The sequence below is a fragment of the Myotis daubentonii genome, chromosome 12 (genome assembly GCF_963259705.1).
Source record: "Myotis daubentonii chromosome 12, mMyoDau2.1, whole genome shotgun sequence".
Taxonomy (NCBI): Eukaryota; Metazoa; Chordata; class Mammalia; order Chiroptera; family Vespertilionidae; genus Myotis; species Myotis daubentonii.
This window is the reverse complement of record NC_081851.1, coordinates 72,747,655-72,769,849: the sequence shown is the minus strand read 5'-3', so window position 1 is coordinate 72,769,849 and position 22,195 is coordinate 72,747,655. Positions and strand designations below refer to the sequence as shown.

Here is a 22,195-nt window from a genome sequence, read left to right as displayed (position 1 = left end):
TAGTTGGTTTCTAAATTCTGAAATTCTCTGGCTCACTTATGGCGTGTTCTCTGGTTCCCCAGTTTCCACTGCTGCCTAATGTCGTACACACAGTTACATTACCTGCGGGATCCCTTGTACATTTGAGTTTCCAGCCTCTGAGCTCTCCCTCTCATCTTACAAATGGAGACAGTGAGACTCAGGAAGGATGATTCGCCCAAGGCTGACGGCTGGGAATTGCAAAGCCTAACACGCAGGTCTCCAGACTCCCAGCACGAGGCTCTCTCTCTCTCTCCTGCTTTACTGCATCGACACACCACTTTCCTGTGGTTTTGGCTAAATTAACAAATGCGTGTGCCATTTCAGCATTTGCCACAGAACCAGCAAGCATTTGCTGGGCTGGATTCTGTAACGACAGCACTTATGCAATGGCAAGTTCTTGCGACCTTCCTCTTTCCTTTCTGCCCGCCCCATCAGCAGGCCAGACAAGCCTCACCCCACTGTTGTCATCAGGCGAAGCTCACGGTCTACATCTGCTGATGGCTACTTCTCCTTTCCCTCCGACGGCTCCACATAAAATCAGCACAGTGCATGTTTCAGATGGTGCAAATGGGCAGCTCTTTCTTCTGGAAAAATCCTGCTTGTTATTCAAGGCCCTGCTCAAGTGTGACCTCCTGTGTGAAGCCAGCTCCACCCTTCCTTTATATATTAGTGATAGCATGTCCCACAGTGGGGTGTGTGTGTGTGTGTGTGTGTTCCCCCTTACGTAAGCTGGTCCTAAGCCTTACTTTGTTTTAATTAAAAAAAAAATCAATTACAGTTGACATTCAATATTATATTAATTTCAGGTATGCAGCACAGTGGTTAGACGTTTATATAGAGTATGAGGTGACCCCCTAATAATAAGCCTCCCTTATCTTTTATGTCTTCACCTCCCCTTCTCCACTCCCTCCCCTAAATCCATGTTAACTGAACTGAAGTGAGAAGATTCAGGTTGATAGGAAAGTTCCAGAAAACAATTGACAAGCCCCACTTTTCTATCAAAATTGGACAAGGGTTAGATTTTGATTCTCTTTTTGGAAAGGAAAACAAATCACCGTGCAACAAGGCCCGCTCAGCCTCTGTGATCCAAGAAAGCCTCTTTGTGCAGCGGTTCTCCACCTTGGCTGCACATTAGAATCACCTGGGGATCTTTTTAAAATCCTGATTTCATTCTCCGGAAATTCTGTTTCTTTGTTACTAATGATGAGGCCCAGAAATCAGGATTTTAGAAAGATCCCCAGGTGATTCTAATGTGCAGCCAAGGTGGAGAACCGCTGCTATTTGTGTATTACATAATTACTTAACCACTATGCTGTACACCCGAAAGTGATATAAAATAACATTGAATGTCAACTGCAATTGAAAAATAAAATTAAAAAAGAAAGCACCGCTTAGCGCTGGGATGAGAGGTGGGCAGGTAGGGAGGGGCTGCTGTTTTGGGGGACAGAGGGGAAACACTGGAGGTGCCAGGTCTGGAGAGCAGTGATGGAAAGTGGACGAGGAGGCTCAGATTGTTCTACTCCACAGTGTGCATCTGCGTGTCTGTGCCCCTCTGAAACCCAGCACTGAGTTTAGGAAAAGGGAGGAAATCATACCTGTAGGAAGATGAGGGGTGCCAGGGGGGGTCCTATAAAGGTGACTCCTGAGAGAATGCTGAGTGAGGGAGTACCCAGTGAGCATCATGAACTTGTAGACATTTTCGAGACTATCCAATAGGAATGTCATGTGAGCTACATGCATAATTTTAAATGTTCTAGGTGACACATTAACACACAAAAACATAAAATTACTTTGAATCATATATACAGTCTATTAAGTCTCAGATATTTAAATGCACGTCTACTATATCCAAAATATTATCAGGTCAACATGTAATGAATATGAAAATTATTAATGAACTATTTTACATGTTTTTCCTAAGTCTTCAGATTCTAGCATTTGTTCTACAGTTATAGCCCATCTCAATTTGGACGCTAAATTTGCATCAAAAATACTAGATCTGTATTTAGATTTCATACACTTTCCAGTAGGGAAAAGCAGATTCAAATACCCGAGTTGTTTTAAACATATATAAAAGTTGCTTAATAATTGAGTCAAGCGTTATTTTTTTTGGTGATCCAGCATTTATTTAATTCTGCCCCCCCAGCTGTATGGAGATATAATTGATACGTAACATTCTATAAGCTTATGGTGTCCAATGTGTTGATTTGATACACTTATATATTGCAAAATGATTACCACCTTAACTAACATCTCCATCACATCACATTATTACCATTTCCTTTTTGTGGTGAGAACATTTAATGTGATATTTGGTGATTGTAGTCAATAATATTGTATTACATACATGATACATGAAAGCAGATGATATTTGTGGTTAAAGTTGTTTTACAATCCTGTACATTATAATTATGGAACAATGAAGTCCATTGTTATCTAAACAATCGAGTTCCCTTAGCCTTTATCTCTTCTAATCTCTTTTATAACTTACTATTTAACTAGGAATTAATTTTTTTAAAGTGTCTATGAAAAAACTTATGTGTGTACAAGTATATATATGAAGAATTTCTAAAGAACTTTGTAAAACACCCTTTTACAAAAAGATTTGCGAGAAATGTTAATAATACAGCTATAAATACATTCCATGAAAGATCGCAAAATAAAAAGTCATGAAATTCATGCTTTTAGGTTAGATAAGGTTTTCTAGAATCATATATAAGATTGCCACAAGGTGGCGCTAACATCTAATGAACATTCCAGTCTGGTCTTCTCTGGAAGGAGCTGGGGGGTGGTTTCACAGACCTGTATGAGACACTGGACAAAATGAAGACCAAATAAATGAAGCTGAAGATTGGAGATAGATAAACATCTTTCTTTTGTCTCAAGGATAATTTCCCTCTCTCACCGGTGTGGGAATCTGTCATACAATGAATCTATGTTAATAAAGTTAAATATCAAAATGATTTGTTCTCATAGACAACCAGTTTTACCCTTGCTTTTCAGTGGGAGTGTACTGGGGAGGGAGGAGACCGGCTGTCACCTAGTGAGTTTATCCTGTGAATGGAGCAGTCTTTGAAGTAGCCAGTCTCCACAGAGCTTGCATTGGACAAAAGTATCCTGGTCCCAAAAAATGAAAACCATGAAAAGAAGTTGCTGCAGAACATGGATTCTTCTATTTGTTTACTTTGGCATATTTACCCACTGAATATTTTTAGAATTATTTTGATATTGAGATTCAAGCTTGAAACACCTCATATAATATATGTGAGAATCAGAAAATGAGTGAATTAAATCCTTCTTCCTGATTATTTAAAAAAATTTTTAATTGATTTCAGAGAGGAAGGGAGCAGGAGAGAGAGATAGAAATATCAATCAATGATGAGAGAGAATCTTTGATCGGCCACCTTCTGCACACCCCCCACTGGGGATCAAGCCCAAAACTCCGGCATGTACCCTGACCGGAACTCGAACCATGACCTCCTGGTTCATAGGTTGATGCTCAATCACTGAGCCACACCGGCCAGGCTGATTCTTTGTATTTCAGTTAAAAAACAAACAAACAAACATGTACTACAAGCTTTTAATTGTTTGGTTTCTTAAAATATTTGAAGTTTAAGAACATGGCCAATATTTCCAGCATATGTTAAGACCAAAGAAAGTAGTATTAATAGTACAGCTATAAAAGGTTTTGACTAAAAATAGAAACATGCAGATAAGAGTTTTCTACTAGGCCAACTGAAAAAGAAAAGACGGAAAAGAAAAACATGTCTCGACTGGAGCCCTAATGAAACTGAGGGTCTTTATGATTTTTTTATTAAATTTAGCTTTAAACCCTAGCTCTAGAAAGTATATCTCTTTCTATACTCTTCAGAGACCTAGCCTTGCCCCTGGATAGTCAGCAATCCCTGAGGCAGGAGAAGACAGTAGCTGGACTTCATGGTCATAGGTCTGGACCTCCAGTCGTCTAAAGACAACATCTTGACTTAAGTTATGTCTCAGCTCCAGAGCCCTTAGGTGGAAAGATTCCCTGGCTGCTTTCCCATGAAACCAGACAGAGAGATGCTGAATACATGATTTATTACTCTTACCTCATCTCTAACCAATCAGCTCCCAGCACGACCTTGAACCCCCTAACCCACAGGGTCTTATGATTTTGCCCTATATAATCTGTAACCTACATGCATCAGGGACCGGATTTCTTTCCCGCATTAGCTTCCCATTCTCCTGGGTGGTGCCATTCCTAATAAAATAGCCAGTCTTTCTTCACTGTAATTCTCAGTGTTTGACTCTGCTAACGCCAGGTGAACGAACGATTTCTGTTCCATGACACTAAACCAATGATCAAAATAGCTTATTATCTCCCAGTGGATCCCACTTTGGAAAAATTATTTATTTGTTGACGGTTCAGGTCCTTGGATCTGAAGAACAAAACCAGAAAGCTGGGCATTGTGTGGAGCTAATCCATTGTGAAGGAAGCACTTGGTTCTTTGGATGAGCTGTTCTCTAGAGTTCGCAGCATCATATCTTCATAGACCTGGTTTTCTATCTGTAGTATCCAGATAGAGACCTCCACCCCAGGGTATGAATCAGAGGTGAAAACAGCAGGGCTCAGTCAGGTGATTGGGTTGGATAGTTGTTAATGCAGAGTCTGGAGTTCGAGGTAGGAGACCCCCAGAAAGTTCCAACGGGTTCCAGCACACTTAGGTGAATTCTCCAGTCACTTACCGACTTGTGTATACTGTCAGGCATTGTGTTAGGTCTCCAAGATGCGGAGATATGACAGAATCCTGGCTCTCCAACAGCTGCCAGCCTTAGAGAGGGAGGCAGAAAGATGAAACAATAATGTGATGTCCCTCCTGTGCTGAAAAACCAATAGGCACCCGTCTACAACGGATATAGCCCCACCGGCTCCGTGGGTGCTCTAGCCCCCACCATAGGCCCAGCCTGAGTCCCAACTTCCTCCAAGTGCAGCCACACTAAGCTGGTCCCCGTCGCTGAAGTGTGTCCTCCGCGTTCACACCTCCCTGCTTTTGTTCCTGCGGTGGCTCCTTCCTGGTAGGCTCACCCTGCTTCCCCTCCCCCTTCCTACGTCTTCTATCCTTGGAAGTCCCTTGACTCAGTCCTCTCCTGCAGTCCTCTCCTGCAGGATTCCTGGGATGGATGGATTAAGTCTTAGTGTGCGACTGGGGACGAGAGACCTCGCACCCCTCAAGACACTAATTTGCTGGGCCCCCATCTTCAAGTTTCTTGCCCAGGCCTCTTCTTGCCCAGTGGGGTGTGGGTGGTTAAATTTTATTGTACTATCTACTTCTGACACCAGAATCCGAATTAATCATGCAAACCAGGGCCCAGGCTGTCTTTTTTTTTTTTTTTTCTCCCTGTTTCGTAACTTTCTCCAAGTGGACATGAAGTTCTGCAACCAGCTTCACCCTTCCCTTTTCACTCTTCCTCCTTCCCCTAATTTCCATGGAGAGACCCAGGCTGGGGGCCGGGAAGGTGGTAGGTGGTAGGACTTGGAGGAGCCGCGAGGCTGTGAGCTGGTTCACACAGCTCACAGTAGTGTCTCCAACCACTGGGTCCAAACCTAGGGCTCCCCAGGGGAGGAACTGGATAAAGGGGGGTGGGGTGGCCAACCAGACCAGAGAGGGGCCGCTTTTAAAACAAAACAAAAACACCTTGCTTGGAAACAAACGTGTGTGTGTGTGTGTGTGTGTGTGTGTGTGTTTATATAAAAACAAGCCCTCGTTAAAGGTGCCGCCCTCTTCCCCCACAGGTCCGACCTCCCGCTGGGAGTTTGCAAAGAAAGAGGGGCATTTTGAGTGGGATGGAGGCGTCAACGCCCCGCAAAATGCTGCCTCTCGGCACCACTCGCCCAGAGCCCGTGGACTCCGGGCAGCCAGCTCCCGGGCCGGGCCCGCCGCGGAAAAGCTGCGGTGAAGAAGGGAACCCGGTGTCCCCAGCGCCCCGCAGCGCCAGCCGGGGGCGTAGACTCCCCGGTCGCTGCCTCTCCCAGCCCCGCGGCCTGGGCCGTCAATCAAGTTCGCCCGGCCCCGCCTCACGGCTGCGGCAAACGGCCAATCAGAGCCGAGCTCCGCAGCGATGAGCTCAGTCGGCTCGCTTCCCATTGGGCGGCTATATTAAGAAAGTGGCCGAACTCTTTAAATAGCGGGCGCTAGGGCCGCAGCCAGCGTCTGCCACCGCAGTCTGGCCGGAGTCGAGTTCTCTCCCGCATTCGCATTCTTGGCGAGGTCCGGAGAGGCCCGGAGGGAGCTAGGCCGGGGCCGCTGCCTGATCTGCGGTTTGCGCACAAAGGCGCCGACTCCGGGTCCGAGGCGAGAAAAGCGGCCACTGCCCAGGAGCAGCGCGGAGACGCACAGGGCGCCCTATGCCCCCGCGCCCCCGCCGCCCCCGCCGCGGCTGCCCGAGCGCACGGAGAGGACGCGCCTCCGCAGGGCCTGGGTGCAGCTAGCGACCCTTGCCCCCCCCAGCCCGAGGTGAGCAGTGAGCGGCGAGCGGGACGGCAGCGAGGCGTTCGCGGGGCCCCTCCTGCTGCCCGGCCCCGGCCCGCTCATGGCGGCCATCCGCAAGAAGCTGGTGGTGGTGGGCGATGGCGCGTGCGGCAAGACGTGCCTGCTGATCGTGTTCAGCAAGGACGAGTTCCCCGAGGTGTACGTGCCCACCGTCTTCGAGAACTATGTGGCCGACATCGAGGTGGACGGCAAGCAGGTGGAGCTGGCGCTGTGGGATACGGCGGGCCAGGAGGACTACGACCGCCTGCGGCCGCTCTCCTACCCGGACACCGACGTGATCCTCATGTGCTTCTCGGTGGACAGCCCCGATTCGCTGGAGAACATCCCCGAGAAGTGGGTGCCCGAGGTGAAGCACTTCTGCCCCAACGTGCCCATCATCCTGGTGGCCAACAAGAAAGACCTGCGCAGCGACGAGCACGTCCGCACGGAGCTGGCCCGCATGAAGCAGGAGCCCGTGCGCACGGATGACGGCCGCGCCATGGCCATGCGCATCCAAGCCTACGACTACCTCGAGTGCTCGGCCAAGACCAAGGAGGGCGTGCGCGAGGTCTTTGAGACGGCCACACGCGCCGCGCTGCAGAAGCGCTACGGCTCCCAGAACGGCTGCATCAACTGCTGCAAGGTGCTATGAGAGCCGCCCCCCTGGCCGTTCACCCCCCCGAGGACCCCACCGGACTGCCTGGCGTCTGCCTTCCCGCCCGGCACCCGGCGCCGAGAACCGGCGTGGGAGGCACCGGGCGTCCCCTTTCCAGTGTCTGTGTGCGTCCGGCTGCAGTTGCACAGGCCCAGGCGCCCCGCCGAGTGCCAAGGGGCCCCTGAGCACCCTTTTCGGAAGAGCCAAGCCTCTTCAGAGAGTGTGGCTGTATGTTCGACCCCCCCCCCCCCCCCGCACCCTGCCTCCCGCCCCCCGTGCTACCTACCCCACCCCCGCCTCTGGTCCCGGGAGAGGAGCTTGGCGCCCCGGTGCTGCCGCGCCCCATCAGATGTGTGCCCGTCACCAGCGAGCGCCTGCTATCTCTTGTCTGTAACATAGACCACGGGAACGGCGGGAGGGGAGGGTGGGGAGGGCGGGGTGTTATATAAATATAGATATAATTTTATTTTCGGAGGTAGGATGGTGTTATTTAATGGTGGTGGTGGGTGGAGTGACAGGGCGCTAGAACAGCTCTGGGTCAGGCGCCCATCCAAGCAAGAACAGGACTTGGTCATCTTTCCAACCCCTGGGGAAGACGTTTGCAACTGACTTGGGGCTGAGAGGACACAGCTTCCAGATTGCCGTCTCCTGCACGCCAGCCTCCAGCGAACCCCTCGCCAGCCAGCCGCGGGCAGGAGGAGGGAGAGTGTGCTGCGGGTTGTTTTTGCCATACGCGAACTTTGTGCCTGTCCTACAAGTGAAAATTGTTCAGTCCAAGAAACCGAGGTTTTTGATTTATTTAAAGGCTTAAAACTTGTTTTCTTTTGAAAGGATTCTTTGCACAATTGTTTCATTGACACTTAATGCACTTGTCATTTGTATAAGACAGTAGCATTCTGACCACACTTGTACGCTGTAACCTCATCGACTTCTGATGTTTTAAAGAAAAATGATGATGACTTTTAAAATGAGAGTTGAAAAAGAAACCACTAATTTTTATTTCGTTTTCTTGAAAGAAAGTGGCCACACCGTTTTTGCGATTTCATTTGTGCAGGTATGCGCACTGTTTTGAGAAAGGGCAGTAACGAGTATTGGGGCCTATTTAAACCCCCCTCTTTTCTTCACAAGGCAGTGTCTAAAGCTATGTGAAATTTTCTCTGCATCTCTGTACAGAGAATGAACCTGCCCCAGCCTTCTTCCTCCCCCTCCCTTCCCCACCCAGCGGTACTTCTACTAAATTGTTGTCTTGTTTTTTATTTTTAAGATAAACTGACAAATGACAAAGTGGTGAGCTTATGATGTTTACATAAAAGTTCTATAAGCTGTGTATACAGTTTTTTTTATGTAAAATATTAAAAAATTATGATGATGACATTTATAAAATGGCTCCTGTGGTTAATTTTTTTCCTTTTTATTGAATTTATTGGGTGACCCTGGTAAACAAAAGTATACAGGTTTCAGATGCACAATTCTACAACACATTATCAGTATACTGTATTACATTTTTACCACCCCAGGCCAAGTCTTTTCCATCACCATTTATCCCTCCTCTACCCCTCCCCAGTCGCCATTACTGTTGTCTGTGTCCATGGGTTTTTTCCTTTTTGCTCAATCCCTCCACCCAGCCCCCCAACACCCCCTTCTGTGGTTTAATAGTGTGTAAAAACAACCCAGTGATTTTGGGGGCGAGGGAAGAATTCTGCTAGCAAGGTCTTTCCTTCCCACCGACTCCATTCCCCTGATAGTATTTGTGATAAGGGCGGATGAAATCCCTTTGGGATGTGTGGGGGTTGGGTGTCCATGGGAGACCAGGGTGCTCTTGTCCCAGAGGAAGATAAATGACCCAGGCATGTCAAAACTTCCATTTTTTTACTGTACGTTTCCTTTATGTTAAATTTTCACTTCATGTCCTTTTTGTTTTTAAACAATTTTATAGATTAAACAATTCAATAGACGTACTGTGTATAAAAAAGGCTAAAACAGGGAATCATTTGGGGGTCTGGGTCAGATTAATTCAATTTACATGATTTCTAGTGGGGACAAATGATTCGGTTTTTGAACAGCCTTCCAGGACGAATTAAGTTCGAGAAACGAGGTTTCACTGTCCACTGTACCCCATGAAATTGCAGGTTGTTACTTTGGGGCTGGAGCTGGCTTCTATCACTGAACTTTCATCTGCATGGGTGTCTGTACGGGACCTAGAATGCTTTATTCTAAGTACTGAGATGGGCACTGTGAACAGAGCACTGAGTTTGGGGCTGGGGGGGTGGGGGCAGTTACTTAAAGTTGGAGCAGTCACAGTCTAAGCTCTAATCCTGATGAGCTCTAATTTCAGACACTTAGCTGGCTGAAGGGGTCTCAGAACCAGACAAGCAGACATACTCGGAGACCACATGAGGATCCTGTCCGGGCATGATGGCTCAGACCTGCCGACTCTCAGCAGCCTCGAGGGGAGGCAGTTTGATAGTGCCAGCCTCTCCCAACGCCCTAAGAAGTGTGGGCTTTGCTTTAGGAATCAGCACTTTCTGGGGACCCTAGCACTTCGTGGCTCCCCTCCACTTCCCTCCCACCCCACTCTCCCCACACCCTGGGCAGAGCCCCACAAGATCCATTTGGAAGTTTGCTTTAAAGCTTAAGGCTTCTGTTTCCCTGTCTTCCCCCAGACATCCAGAGCTTTTGTTGAGTGAGGCAAACCTGGTCGCTGGTGACCTTTCACCCACTTCAACACCCAGGGAACAGGGCCTCCTGTGCAGCCAGGCCCAGTGGCCAACAGAGGGGAATTGTCTGGGCTTCCCCAGGCCCTGTCCCCGCTCACCTTCCACCTCCCAGCTCACATTTTCTTTTCTTCGTTTTAAAGACAAAACTTCCCATTGAAAAACAAAATGTGACTTGCAGATTTTACAGCCAGCAAACGCTTTCGTACCAGGGAGTGCAGGACTCGGAGAACAGCTCAGGCTTGGGCTCACTGCCCAGGACTCAGCTCTGCAACCAGCAAAGAGCCTGGAGACCCAGCCCCCCGAAAGGGCCTTTTCTGGGTTTCCTGCCTGCTCGAAGGTGCCTGGTACCTATAGTGCCTGGCTTTCTAAAATAGATTGGGAAGACAACCACTCAGATGACGCATGGCGGCCTGAGTTGTGCTTGTTTTAAAATGCATGGCATTTAATAATCCTGCCGGAACACGCTCTTCTTGCTGCATTAGGATCCAACTGGAAAATACAAAGACGAATTGCTGTAGGCTGGAAAATCAATTAGGAAAAAGAGCTAAAACATCTGGTGTTACTCTTAGGATATGAAAAATCATTTTGCACATTTTAAAATAAACGTGCTGATTTCATTAAATCGCCCGTGGAACTGTTTCATGGAGGATAGTGGGGCGTTTTATCGATCCTGGGCATTTTAGAGCAAGGGGCATCGGCTTAGGTTCTCATTTAATCTTCATTTTAAACCAATCCGGATTGTATTTCTGAGGCCTTTTTTTACATGCGGGGCAGTGTACTTACAATGGTGGTTTTCAACCTTAGCCATGCATCCGAATTACGCGGAGGGCTTACACACTTCCCACACAGTGTGTCTGGGATGAGGCCTGAACGTTTGAATTTCTGACAAGGTCCTATGTCAGTGATGGCGAACCTATGACACGCGTGTCAGAGGTGACACGCGAACTCATTTTTTTGGTTGATTTTTCTTTGTTAAATGGCATTCAAATATATAAAATAAATATCAAAAATACAAGTCTTTGTTTTACTATGGTTGCAAATGTCAAAACATTTCTATATGTGACACGGCACCAGAGTTAAGTTACGGTTTTTCAAAATGCTGACACGCCGAGCTCAAAAGGTTCGCCATCACTGGCCTATGTGACGCTGATGCTGCCGGTCTGGGGACCGATCACACTTGGAGAAACACTGGCTTAGACTAAGGTAGAGCCTTGTCAATGCTCAGAGCGGGGAGGTGGTTTAGTTGACAGTAGCTAAGATTTTGGGTGATGCGCCCTGCGGTCCGGACTTCCTGACTCCAGGGAGCACAGCGCTTTCACAGAGCTTCCCTGCCAGGACCAGCCACGCAGAACCCCTGTCCTCTTTCCACATTGTGCAAAGGGGGTCCCATGCCTTCTAGAGGTTTCTTTCTGCCGCTCCTGAATGCAGACTGCGACAGCTCTCCGTACTTCAGTCAGCCCTGGCTTCTGCTTCCTCAGCTCTGCTGCGAGGAGGGGTACAAAAGCAAATAGCAGGGACAGGGCCTCACTCACCGTCCACCTCCCAGCTCACATTCCCCCCCTTCATTTTAAAGACAAAACTTCCCATTGAAAAACACAGTCCTTGCCCTGGCGGGCTGGGCTTCCCGGGAGTACGTTCACAAAGACCTGGAGTACAGCGCGCTCAAATGAAGGCATGAGGCCCAGGGCACATCAGGAGCAAGGGAAGCTGGGGAAGGCGTCATGGAGGAGGAGACATTTGAACTGAGTCTTAAAGCTCCTAGGAGTGGGTGATTTGCAGATGGAAGGTACAGCTTCTTTGTATATTACTTTTGGGGGGGGAGCGGGGAGAGACAGGGGGCTGGCCTCTGAGGACTAGAACTCACCTGGGTGAGAACTACCTTCTTCTTTTAACCCTCAGCATACATTTCTCCAATCAAGAAAAACTATGTTACCCAGCCAAGTTAAACACAGCCTCTCCCCTGCCCTCCCTGGCCACACACTGGCCAGGAGAGAAGGTTGGTGATGATGATTTCATTGTTTTCTCTGTGCCTTCCAGGTGGACACAAGGCCTAGCTTTGTGATAACTGTGTTCTTGGGAAATACGCAGCTTGGGCTCAGGAAAGCTGTGCCACCACAAAGGGGCCAGGGTCCATCTCTGGCTGGATGAGGAATCTGGGCACTCAGAATATCCCCCAACTCTCAGAGGCCACCTTTCTAGCCTGAGAGGTAAGAGTCTAGAGGCCCCCGTTCATTCCTTCCTGTTCCTTCTCTTAGTCAACAAATATTTATTGTTGTGCAAGGACTCTAATAAAGGACTCTGTAGGCACCAGTACTTGGGATCCAGTGGACCAATAGGGAGGCCTGGTCCCTCCCCTCACAGAGCTTTCAGTCTAGTAGTGGGGCTAAACAAGTAATAAAAATGACAGTGATAATAGCTAATATGTATTGACTGTGCAACAGGCACTATTGTAAGCTCTTTATCATTTTATTTAATCTCTGTTAATTATCTGTTACTGCATAACAAATTATCCCCAAAATGAGTGGCTGAGAACAACATCTATTACCTCACGGTCTCTGCGTGCCAGGAATCCAGGCACAGCTTAACTGGGTCTTCTGGCTCAGGGTCTCTCTGAAAACTGTAACCAACGTGTTGGCTGGGGCTGGATTTATCTCAAGCCTTGGACCTCAATAAGTAGCAGTGGAATGAATTCCTTAATTAAGGAAAAGGCAGAAATTTAGAGAGCGCCAACTTCTAAAAAACCCAAGGAAGTGACACAGGTTGGGAATAGCTTCTGCAGGGAATGAGAAGAAGGTGTGTTAAGATTGTTCCCCACAAAGACAGTCCAGCAATCTGGGGTACTGGGAAAGAATAAGCAGGTACATCACCCCATTTGGACATGATTTATGTGGAATGAGCAATGACAAGTAACCAACTGTTTTTATCGCAGAAGCTGAGTCCAGGGCAGTTGGGAAAGTGCTCCTGTAAGGCCAGACAGGGCACTGATAACACCAACTTAGAGAAGACCTTCTCGGACCCCGCCCCTGGGAGGGATCACCACGTGATTGGCCCAAGGAGCTCCCTTCAGAAACGCTGCGGGTGATCCTGGGATGAGCAGGCAGCACAGGGAGCACGTTTCCAGGGCAGCAGGCCACCTCCGATGCACCACATGGGTGGCTGGATGTGCTCAGCTGCTGTCACTGGCCGCTGAGCTGGAGTTGTGGAGGAAGCTGGGCAGTTTTGGATTCTGGGTTGGGGCCCATTTTTTTCATTTTAGAAATGATGACCTGGAAGTGCAATTCTAAGGGCTGTGGCAGCAGGCCTCGGGCTTTTATGACTCCCTGTGACCTCTGTCCTCTGGCTGTCATTGGAGCCATTTTTCTTCTCCCTTCAATCCTGAAAAGGGAAGAAACCAATGTTACCAGAAGCACTTGTCTCATCGCTTTGTTAATGATTGATTTCGTATGATTCCAGAACTTGTTTGGCCTTCAGGTAAACAGTTGAAACCTTCTGGAGGCACCTACCCGGAATGCAGGAATGCATTTGCTATTAAATGGTAGAAAGGTTATAAATGGGACTCTGACAGAGTAAAATATATTATTTATATGGGTGCTTAAAAATAAGTCGCTTGTAAAGTATACACTCTTCAGTGATGGCCTAATATGGGAAAGTGTGGTATCTGGTCACAAAACCAGGCTGACTCTGTACATGGGAAGATCCATCCATCCATCTGCCTTTCTCTAGGTTGAGCAATCTTGTGGCTAAAAATTATTTCCAAGGAAGTCTCGAGTTATAGGCCAAATGGAGACCTAGACTTCATGTACAAGATAATAGCAAAGTAAGTTAGCCAGCCTGGGCTCTCTGAAGGTGTGGGTAGCTGTGCCAGTGGAGAATTACACACTGTAGCGTTGGTCACCTGCCAAATCTGAGAGAACAAACAGAGATGAAATGCAGTGAAGGCATAAACAACTCAAAGGGAACAAGAGTGATAGCTGTGCTGAGAAAGCCATGAGTTTTCCCGCAGGCTGATGTGATCTGACTTCCTCCTATGTCATAGTGACCAATGGTGAGCCGTCTCGACTGTTAACCAAGTGAATTCAGAAGTCCCAGCACCATGATGAGCAGGGTGCAGAGGAGGCCCTGGGACCAGCATCAGCTTGGACCATGGGCGGGCATAACCCTCTCATCCTCAGTTGGGTGACGGAAGAGATTGCAGCTCATGGAGTTTACTGGGGACCTCAAGAAACTGGGAGGAAGGTAGCATTGAGGGTGTGTTTCCCCCCCCCCCACCTCCCCCTCATTATAGCATTTATCCCACTCTATTGTTCATCTCCTGCAACCGCACGCCAGGCAGTGTCTTCGGTGGGAAAATCAGGGTTACAAGCAGGAGCCCCAGCTATGTCTACAGCTATCTGTGCATTCTTGTACCCATTACTTTTACCCTTCCCTGTCTTAGGTTCTTTATGTGTAGAGTGGAATTAGTTTTGAAGATTAAATAAGGTCAAACCAAGTACTTGGCACAAAATGCAGCTCAAAGTCCTCAATAAATTGTGATTACCTTCCCTCTAGTGGATTCATCTCAGTACCTTTATCACAAAGTAGAAGTGGAGTAAATTTTGTTGAGTAAATGAGTGTATAATAATAACAACTCTGTTGTTTATCAAGGACCTTTTCAACTGTAAGCTCCTCAGGGTATCACATCACACTCCTTTCTGCAACCTCAGCATCTCATGCAGGGTTTGGCACATAGTAGGGTCTTGGTTACTAGTGAGCTACTGAAGAATAGCTCAGGCTCAGAGGTTCCTTGATAAACTGAGAGTCTCAGGAAAGCATGGGCTGACTTGGCACTCAGGGAAGAAGTGCCCCCCACTTGAATCCCGATGTGGTGACAGCAATCAAGCCCCCTGAGGACGGAGGGGAAGGCTGCAGGAGGCTGGGGACCAGCAGGATTTCTTCCTAGGAGCGTGGTGCCCGTGAGTCCTCAGCAGGGGCTGGGTGGGCTCTATATGAGTCTGCTGACCCAAGGACACATAATGGGGAGCAAGGTGGCCAGGGTGTAGAGTCAGAGTGTAGAGCCCAGCCTCACCTCACCAACATGGCCACAGGTGGAAGGAGAGCCAGTTGCTTTTCCAGATGAAGTGAGTGCCAGGAAAAAATGCTGCCCACTTCTAAGTGATCAAGAAACATGTGCTAGAAAGATCCATCTTTTAGTCCTGGGTGTGCAAGACCTGGGACTCAGGGTGCATTTGTAACCCGAGAAAGCAACCCTGCCTATTGTGCAGCTCAGCAAAACAAAGGGAAAACAAAGCAATGAGGAGACTTGATCATCTGACACAGCGCCTCGGAGAGCAAGAGCCCAGTGCGCTAATTCTGCAGGAGTTTACCAAACTCACCGCAAGTGAGCTGGTAATCGCTTTAAGTCTGGCCAAACTGGTTCTCCTGGCACCGAGGTAGGAATGGGGCTTAATTAGACTGGAGGGGGGCAGGATCAGACTGGAGGGGGCCCTTTGTTCAGGTTGGCTCCAATTAAAAAACATTTTTTTTTTTTACTTTCTCATTAAATAAGAACAAAAAATTGTAGCATCAGGGGTGGCAGCATAGGGCAGGGGTGCAATATGGAAATTCTCCTTCAAGAGTAAATCCCTCTGTGTTCATCCTCCCCACATTTCAGCTTTTTCAGACAGCTGAACCTGAACTTCAGTTCCTGGTAATGCTTGACTTTGACGGGATCTGGGCTGTGTCCTGGGGAGGCCTGGCTGCTGACTGGAGACTTGGCTGTTCCCAGTTCGTTTTGGCAGTTTTCTCCATGTGACTTGGAAAGAGATGTCTAAATCCACTCAATTGTGCTAAATTTCAGGTTCTGAGGAGTCTGGGCCAAACTTGAGGGTGGTCTGTGACCTGATGACCTCCAGGTCCGGGGAGGTGGTGCGCTGGTGGTCAGTGGAGGAAGGCAAGGCCAGCAATAGTCACTTGTCTTACCTTGTCTGAAAGCAGAAAGTCTGATTTTTAGAGCTTGCGCTGAAAACGAGTCTGGGATGGATCCCTGTGTGGGCTTTTGACACATGCTCTTCAAACCACACTAAGTTTGTCAGGCTCCTCTTTGGTGACAAAACCAAGAGTTAAAATGCCAGTTGAGTTCAAGGAGGCAGGCTTGCACTGGACCTGAACTTGCTTCCTGGAGGGCAGCGGACTGACCACTGATGGTCCAGGCACTGGCGAGGCTCAACTGGTGAGGGCCACCAGGAATGGGTTCAGGCCCCGAGGAAACTTCCTGGGCTCCTTCTCAAGGACAGACAGGCCAAGGACTTACATGTGGGATTTGATCTGCCACCCATCGGGACCCCTGAGCCCTGGTAATTGGTACGGTTCCCCCTATCATCAGCAGCCCTGTGACCTGCCTATGTGTGTGTGTGTGTGTGTGTGTGTGTGTGGCTGGGGCAGGGGTGGGCAAACTTTTTGACTCGAGGGCCACAATGGGTTCTTAAACTGGACCGGAGGGCCGGAACAAAAGCATGGATGGAGTGTTTGTGTGAACTAATATAAATTCAAAATAAACATCATTACATAAAAGGGTACAGTCTTTTTTTTTTTTTTTTTTTTTTTTTTTTTTTTTTTAGTTTTATTCATTTCAAACGGGCCGGATTCGGCCCGCGGGCCGTAGTTTGCCCACGGCTGGGCTGGGGGCTAGCACTAGTGGCAGGGCAAGGAGGCAATGCTAATGGGGTGGGAGCTGGAGGGTGGGCTCAGGATTCACAACCAGGGGCATTTGAGAGCCCTTCCTCTGGATAAGCAGAGTCTTCCTCTTTTGGGGAGACCCTCTGCCTCTTCTTATACACAGTCGTATGCCTTCAGGAGAGAACGCCCATAGCTCATCTTCTGGGGCATCCACTGCCCTGAGTCCAGAGCCAGTGGGAGGAGGAAGCATGGAGGCATACCCTCTCCCACCGGCTGCCTAAAGTGAAGGTCTTGTGCCCACGCTGTGCCTCTTGCCTCACCTGGCTTCACCAGCTTTCCATAGAAAAGCTGACTGGAGAGCATCAGGACCCAAAGGCTGCCCAGTCCATTCTACACATGTGGGCTGCATGCCTGCTGTTCACCAGGTCTGTGTGAGCAGGTGCTGGGGCAGATAGCAGAGCACCTGGCTAAACTCCCATTCCTGGGTGCTCTCTGTGGACATGCTTCCTTCAACATCTGGGTATTTCAGGAAACAGGGTAAGGGCAGGGGAGTCATAGCTGGAATCCTCCAGTATTTTTGTCTTTTGGAAATAAACATGTGCTTAAAGAGCAATAGTTTTTCAATTTGGTGTGGGTAGTGGACTTTGGGGCCTAGGCCGTGGGGGTAAATATCGCCTCCTATGAAAGCCTTTCCTTCACCTCTTAGGACAGGATGGGGTAACCCTCCGAGGTGCTCTCCAGCCCCTGCCCATCATATTTCAAAAGCCTCCCACCAGCCCATGAGCCCCTGAGGTTCAGAACTGTGCCCAGCACACTGGCTGGGACATGGAAGGTGTGCATCGAGCGTCTGTTGAGTGAATGAGTTGAGTGACCAAGTCTGTGTGGGGCTCCAAGGGCAGAACCAACAGGATACATTCAAGAGGCAGATTTTGGCGTGAAAGAAGGAAGAATATGATAGCAATCAGAACAGTCCCCAAAGATATGAGTCAAGGTCATGAGCTCACTATCATTGAACATATGCATGGCACAGCTGGTTAACCGCAGTAGAAAATACTGCAGAGGGAATTTAAGTATCAGATGGTGGCGCTCTCAAGAGGCAAGACCAGCTGAAGGTGTTCCCCTGCCGGGAAGGGAAGGGAGGGGGCCTGCAGTTAGCTAGGAGGCGCTTCTGGGAGAGGTCCCCGCGAAGGGACAAGCCTGGGTTTTGTTTCCACTAGATCTTCAAATCAGATCTCAAACGTCATCCGCCTTTCCTGACTTCCTCTAACTCCCTCTTCTGCTCAAAACACATTGTTCCTTCTTTTATTGCCAGTCCCATACCTTTTTATTGTAGCTGTTAATTAATTATATGGCTCCCATCTAAAACATGATCTCCTGGAGTACGGGACCCTGTTTTATAATTCTTCTCTCTCTCTTTTTTTTGTTATTTGCTTTTTGTTGTTGTAGTTTTTTATTTTGTTTGTTTTGTTCTTGGAAGGCAGCTATGCTCACCACTATACCACCAATGCCTTTGTTTGTTTTATTCTTGGACCTGTCTTATAATTATTTGTCTCCCAGGCACCTAGAGCTGGGTGGGCCTGGCACCGTTGAATGACAAACTCAGTGAGGACCTTCCATGTCAGAGAAAGAGCTCATGGACTTGCTCTGGAGGCAAAAGTAACACATGTGAAAAAAAAATCCAAGGAATCGTCTCATATTGAACTGCATGACTTTCTGGGAGAAAGGTTGATTCACGAGGGAGCTACCTTGGAGTCTGATGGCCTGCAGGCCATCTCCGAAAGGTTTGGGGGAAGGTCTGAAGCAAGAGGCTTCTTCCCCCGCTAGAATGGAAGCTCCAGGAGGGTGCGGCCTTTATTCGCCGCTGGGTGCCTGGCAGGAGGTAAGTCCTCAGTTCACATTTGTGGAGTGGAAGCACTTGGGCTGTTGAAGTTTATTTTTCTGAAGCAGAAAGAAACCGTGTTGATGATTAATTTATCCTCACACTCTCAAGGTGATCTGTAAAGGGAAGAAGGACTCACACAGAAGCAGACAATCCCCAGAGAGGGTCCGGACCCATGGGCATGAGACCTGCGCAGCTGAACCGAGCCCAGCACCCAGGAGGGCCCTACGCATAGTTTAATGCGATGCTATTGCCAATTCGAAATTCTTAAGTCTTGAACAGGGAGCGCATGCTTTCATTTTGCACGGAGTCCACAAGTTATTATTATGATTTATTCCTGAGAAGGTTTCGTTACACACAGAGAGGAAGGGAGTTCAGTCCTTCTTGTCCATCACCTTCCTCCTGGTCGCCAGGACGTTGCTCAGCTCTTCTTCTCTTCTTCTTGGGGAGGATGTGTGTCCCACCCTTTTTTTTGATGAACTTGAAGGCCTGCTTGTCTTTGAAGACCTTGAGCAACTCCATGGCATGCCACCCACAGGGGTCAAAGCCACCCACCTCTCTCCCATTACATCCTGCATGGACTTGGTGTGCTTGGTGAGGCGCCATGGCCACGGGGTATCCCAGAGCCATGGCTGCTGCTCTCTAGTGGCTGCCATGGCCCCCGCAAGTTATGTAGCCAGGCCTGCCCACAGAGTGGACACTGTGAGTCTCCAGCATGGGCCAGCGGAAGCAAGGAAGAACCTTCTGCTCCAGACACCCACCTGGCAAACTGACTTGCCCTGTGGGCTCTGGGCAGCCATGCAGGTGGTGTCTCCTTTTTCTTGCCTGGCCTGGATCTGCAGCTGCTTCTGTGGCTTGGCTCCATCCATCCGAAGTGACCTCAGGGAGTGGCGGAGCAGCCATAGCCAGTGACCTCACACCTCTTGCTGCTGCCAGCGCGCTGTCACTGGCCTGGGGATGGCTCTCTCCCTAGGAGTCTGACACTTTTATGGCACATTTCGTCAACAGTGGCCTCACCAGTGTGCTTCTCACAGGAACTTCCCACCCTACCCTTTCAAGGAATTTGGGGCATTTCGCTGGCGTGGTTGGAGGACATTAAGTGCCACCCCCAGAGTACTCTTTGCTGATGTCAATCCCTTCCAGCTCTTCAGGGCTGAGTCTAAGGAATGTTCTAGCAAAGAATGAGTTTATGAACCACTGGAGCACCTTCTCAGGGTGGGGGTGATTCTTCTCTCCCTTCGGTCCAAGGACTCTGATCTTGGTGGGCTGGGGCCCTCCCGAAGCACCCAAAGCCCTCTTCGTTTCTCTCGGGGAGACAGCAGTCGTCATGCCTCTAGGGTACCTGGGGGCAGGGTCTCACAGGGAGAGCGCTCTTCCATCCCAAGGATCTGTGCCCGCGGTGTGTCTGGCAGGGTGGGCTGGCCACTGGAGGGTCTCACTCAGCCCCGAGGAAAGCCACCTTCCTCTGCTCCTGGGACACAGGACAGGTCGGGCAGCTGGGCTTTGGAGAGGGGACCCTGAAAGCCAGACCCATGACGCCCAGCTCCGGCTGCTCTGGATGGAGCCTGGGACGGCCAGCAGGGCTCCTGGGCTCCTGGGTAGGCTGCTCTGTGAGTCTCCAGGTCTATTCAGTGTCCCTGCTGCTGTTCTTCCCTGAGCGCTCCTGGCGGAGGTCAGGGCTCGCTTGCAGGACAGGTGCGCCTCAGACTTCGGAGGAGCCAAGAGTAGTTCCTAACCTCTGCCACTGCTTCCTGGAAAATGAAAAAATGGGAATTCAAGTTAATGAATAGAAAACAAAGATTGTGAAGGTAGATTTTTTTTTTTTTTTTACAGTTTAAAAGGCTATGTCCAAATAGGAGTGTGAGGACCTGTGCTGGGGGGGCGGGGCAAGCTGGGAGAGGTCAATGGGGGAGAAAGGGGGACATATGTAATACTTTCAACAATAAAGATTTAAGAATAAATAAATAAAAACACTTTACCACACACACAAAGAATTACGACTTTTTTTTTTTCTGTGAGACACTATTGTTTTAAATTTTACACATTGTCAGCATGTGAGGGAGACCAGACGTCATCCAATCCAATGCCCTCATTCTAACCATGGAAAACCGAGGTCTGTGAAGGCTGGGGCTGCCCAAGGTCACATAGCTCATGAGGAGCTGAAGTAAGAGCACAGGTCACTTCCCCTCACCCCCAGGCCTCTGTTCTCCGTCAACAAAAAGTTCCTAAGATATTTTAGCTGTTCACTAAACATTCGCAGATATGTTTTCAGTATGAGGGCAGTGTAACCTCAGGAAGTTCTTATGAGCATCTGTTCTTTCTTTTCTTTCTTTCTTTCTTTTTTTAAAAATATATTTTATTGATTTTTTACAGAGAGGAAGGGAGAGAGATAGAGAGAGTTAGAAACATCGATGAGAGAGAAACATCGATCAGCTGCCTCCTGCACATCTCCCACTGGGGATGTGCCCGCAACCAGGTACATCCCCTTGACCGGAATTGAACCTGGGACCTTTCAGTCCGCAGGCCGACGCTCTATCCACTGAGCCAAACCGGTTTTGGCAGCATCTGTTCTTTCATCGTTCATTCGTCATCAGCTCTTTATTGAGCAGCTGCTTTGGGCCAGGTCCTGTGCTCTCCTAGGAATACCAAGTAGAACCATGTACGGTCCGTGGCCTTAAAGGCACTTGTACTAGGAGTGTGTGTGTGTGTGTGTGTGTGTGCGCGCGCGCGCGTGTGTGAGCCCAACTAGAAGCCCCCCCCCTCCCCCCCCCCCCCCCCCCCCGGTACAATCCTGAACAAGAGATCACTTGTCTGAGTTTCAACACCTCTAGTTAGGAAACCTGCTTTGAGAGCTCTTGTGCAGTGACTTTGGAATCAGAGTGGTTAGCAATCCCAGTGTCGTGTCCTGTTAGTGGAGGTGTCTTTCTCTTCTTTATTTCAAGCCAGAGCTGGAGGCAGATTCAAGGGACCGGAGTACGCTGTCTCAGTGGCTGGTAGAGGTGTCTATGCAAATGACCAGACATGACTGATGTGAAATCTCTCTCTCTCTCTCTCTCTCAGCATGCAGAGCCAGTCTTAAGAGCACAGAATGTCAGTTCTGGTTCGTATGTTCCTTCCTTGTCAGATGAGAAGTGTCAGACTCAGATCAGTTGAACTACTTGCTTAATTAGTTAATAACCTAATCCAGAGAGCTGGTAGATTCCTTAAAGGATGTAAACTTTCGGTTTATTCAGGAACTGAACAATGGGGAGCAGCTTCCCTTAGAAATGACTTCCTCTGAAATGTCACTGCGCCTCAAATGACATCTTGGGGAGGCATCAAGGCGGCTGTGGTCTCCTGAGGCTCCTTCATAGAATTTCAGGAAGTCACGGCTGTTACGGAGGATTCTCAGTGACTGAAGTCAAAATCAGATGGTCCCCGATGCCAGTTGCTCCCCCTGACAAAGGCCTGAGACACCCCAGCTGGAGCCGGAGCAGGTGTTGGGCAAGTCTCCAGCCCAAGGGGTCCCCAGGAGCTTGCTGGGTGGCGGGAAGGATCCAGGGCGTGTTCAAAGCCCAGGCCCCCCCAAGAGATGTTTTGGGTTAAGCATGGGATTACGGTTCTCCCTTCAAAGGCCATGATAAAAGCTGCTTGGGATGCCCTGAGGGCAGGAGGCTTTGATGCTCTGGGAGGACAGGCCCCTCCCTCACTCTATAAGTAACTCAGCCCATCCACAGACTCAGCACCAGGGCTCCTTGAGCCCGAGAGGCCTCCAAGCAGA

General features: G+C 49.0%; 1 protein-coding gene across 1 annotated transcript; it reads left to right on the top strand.

Annotated features, from left to right (window-relative positions):
- Nucleotides 1–6,193: 6,193 nt before the first annotated feature.
- On the top strand, nt 6,194–8,568 carry RHOB (ras homolog family member B). Its single transcript, XM_059660464.1, has one exon. It carries the CDS (start codon nt 6,592–6,594, stop codon nt 7,180–7,182), a length of 591 nt encoding a protein of 196 aa, XP_059516447.1. The 5' UTR covers nt 6,194–6,591; the 3' UTR covers nt 7,183–8,568.
- The last annotated feature ends 13,627 nt before the right edge of the window (nt 8,569–22,195 follow it).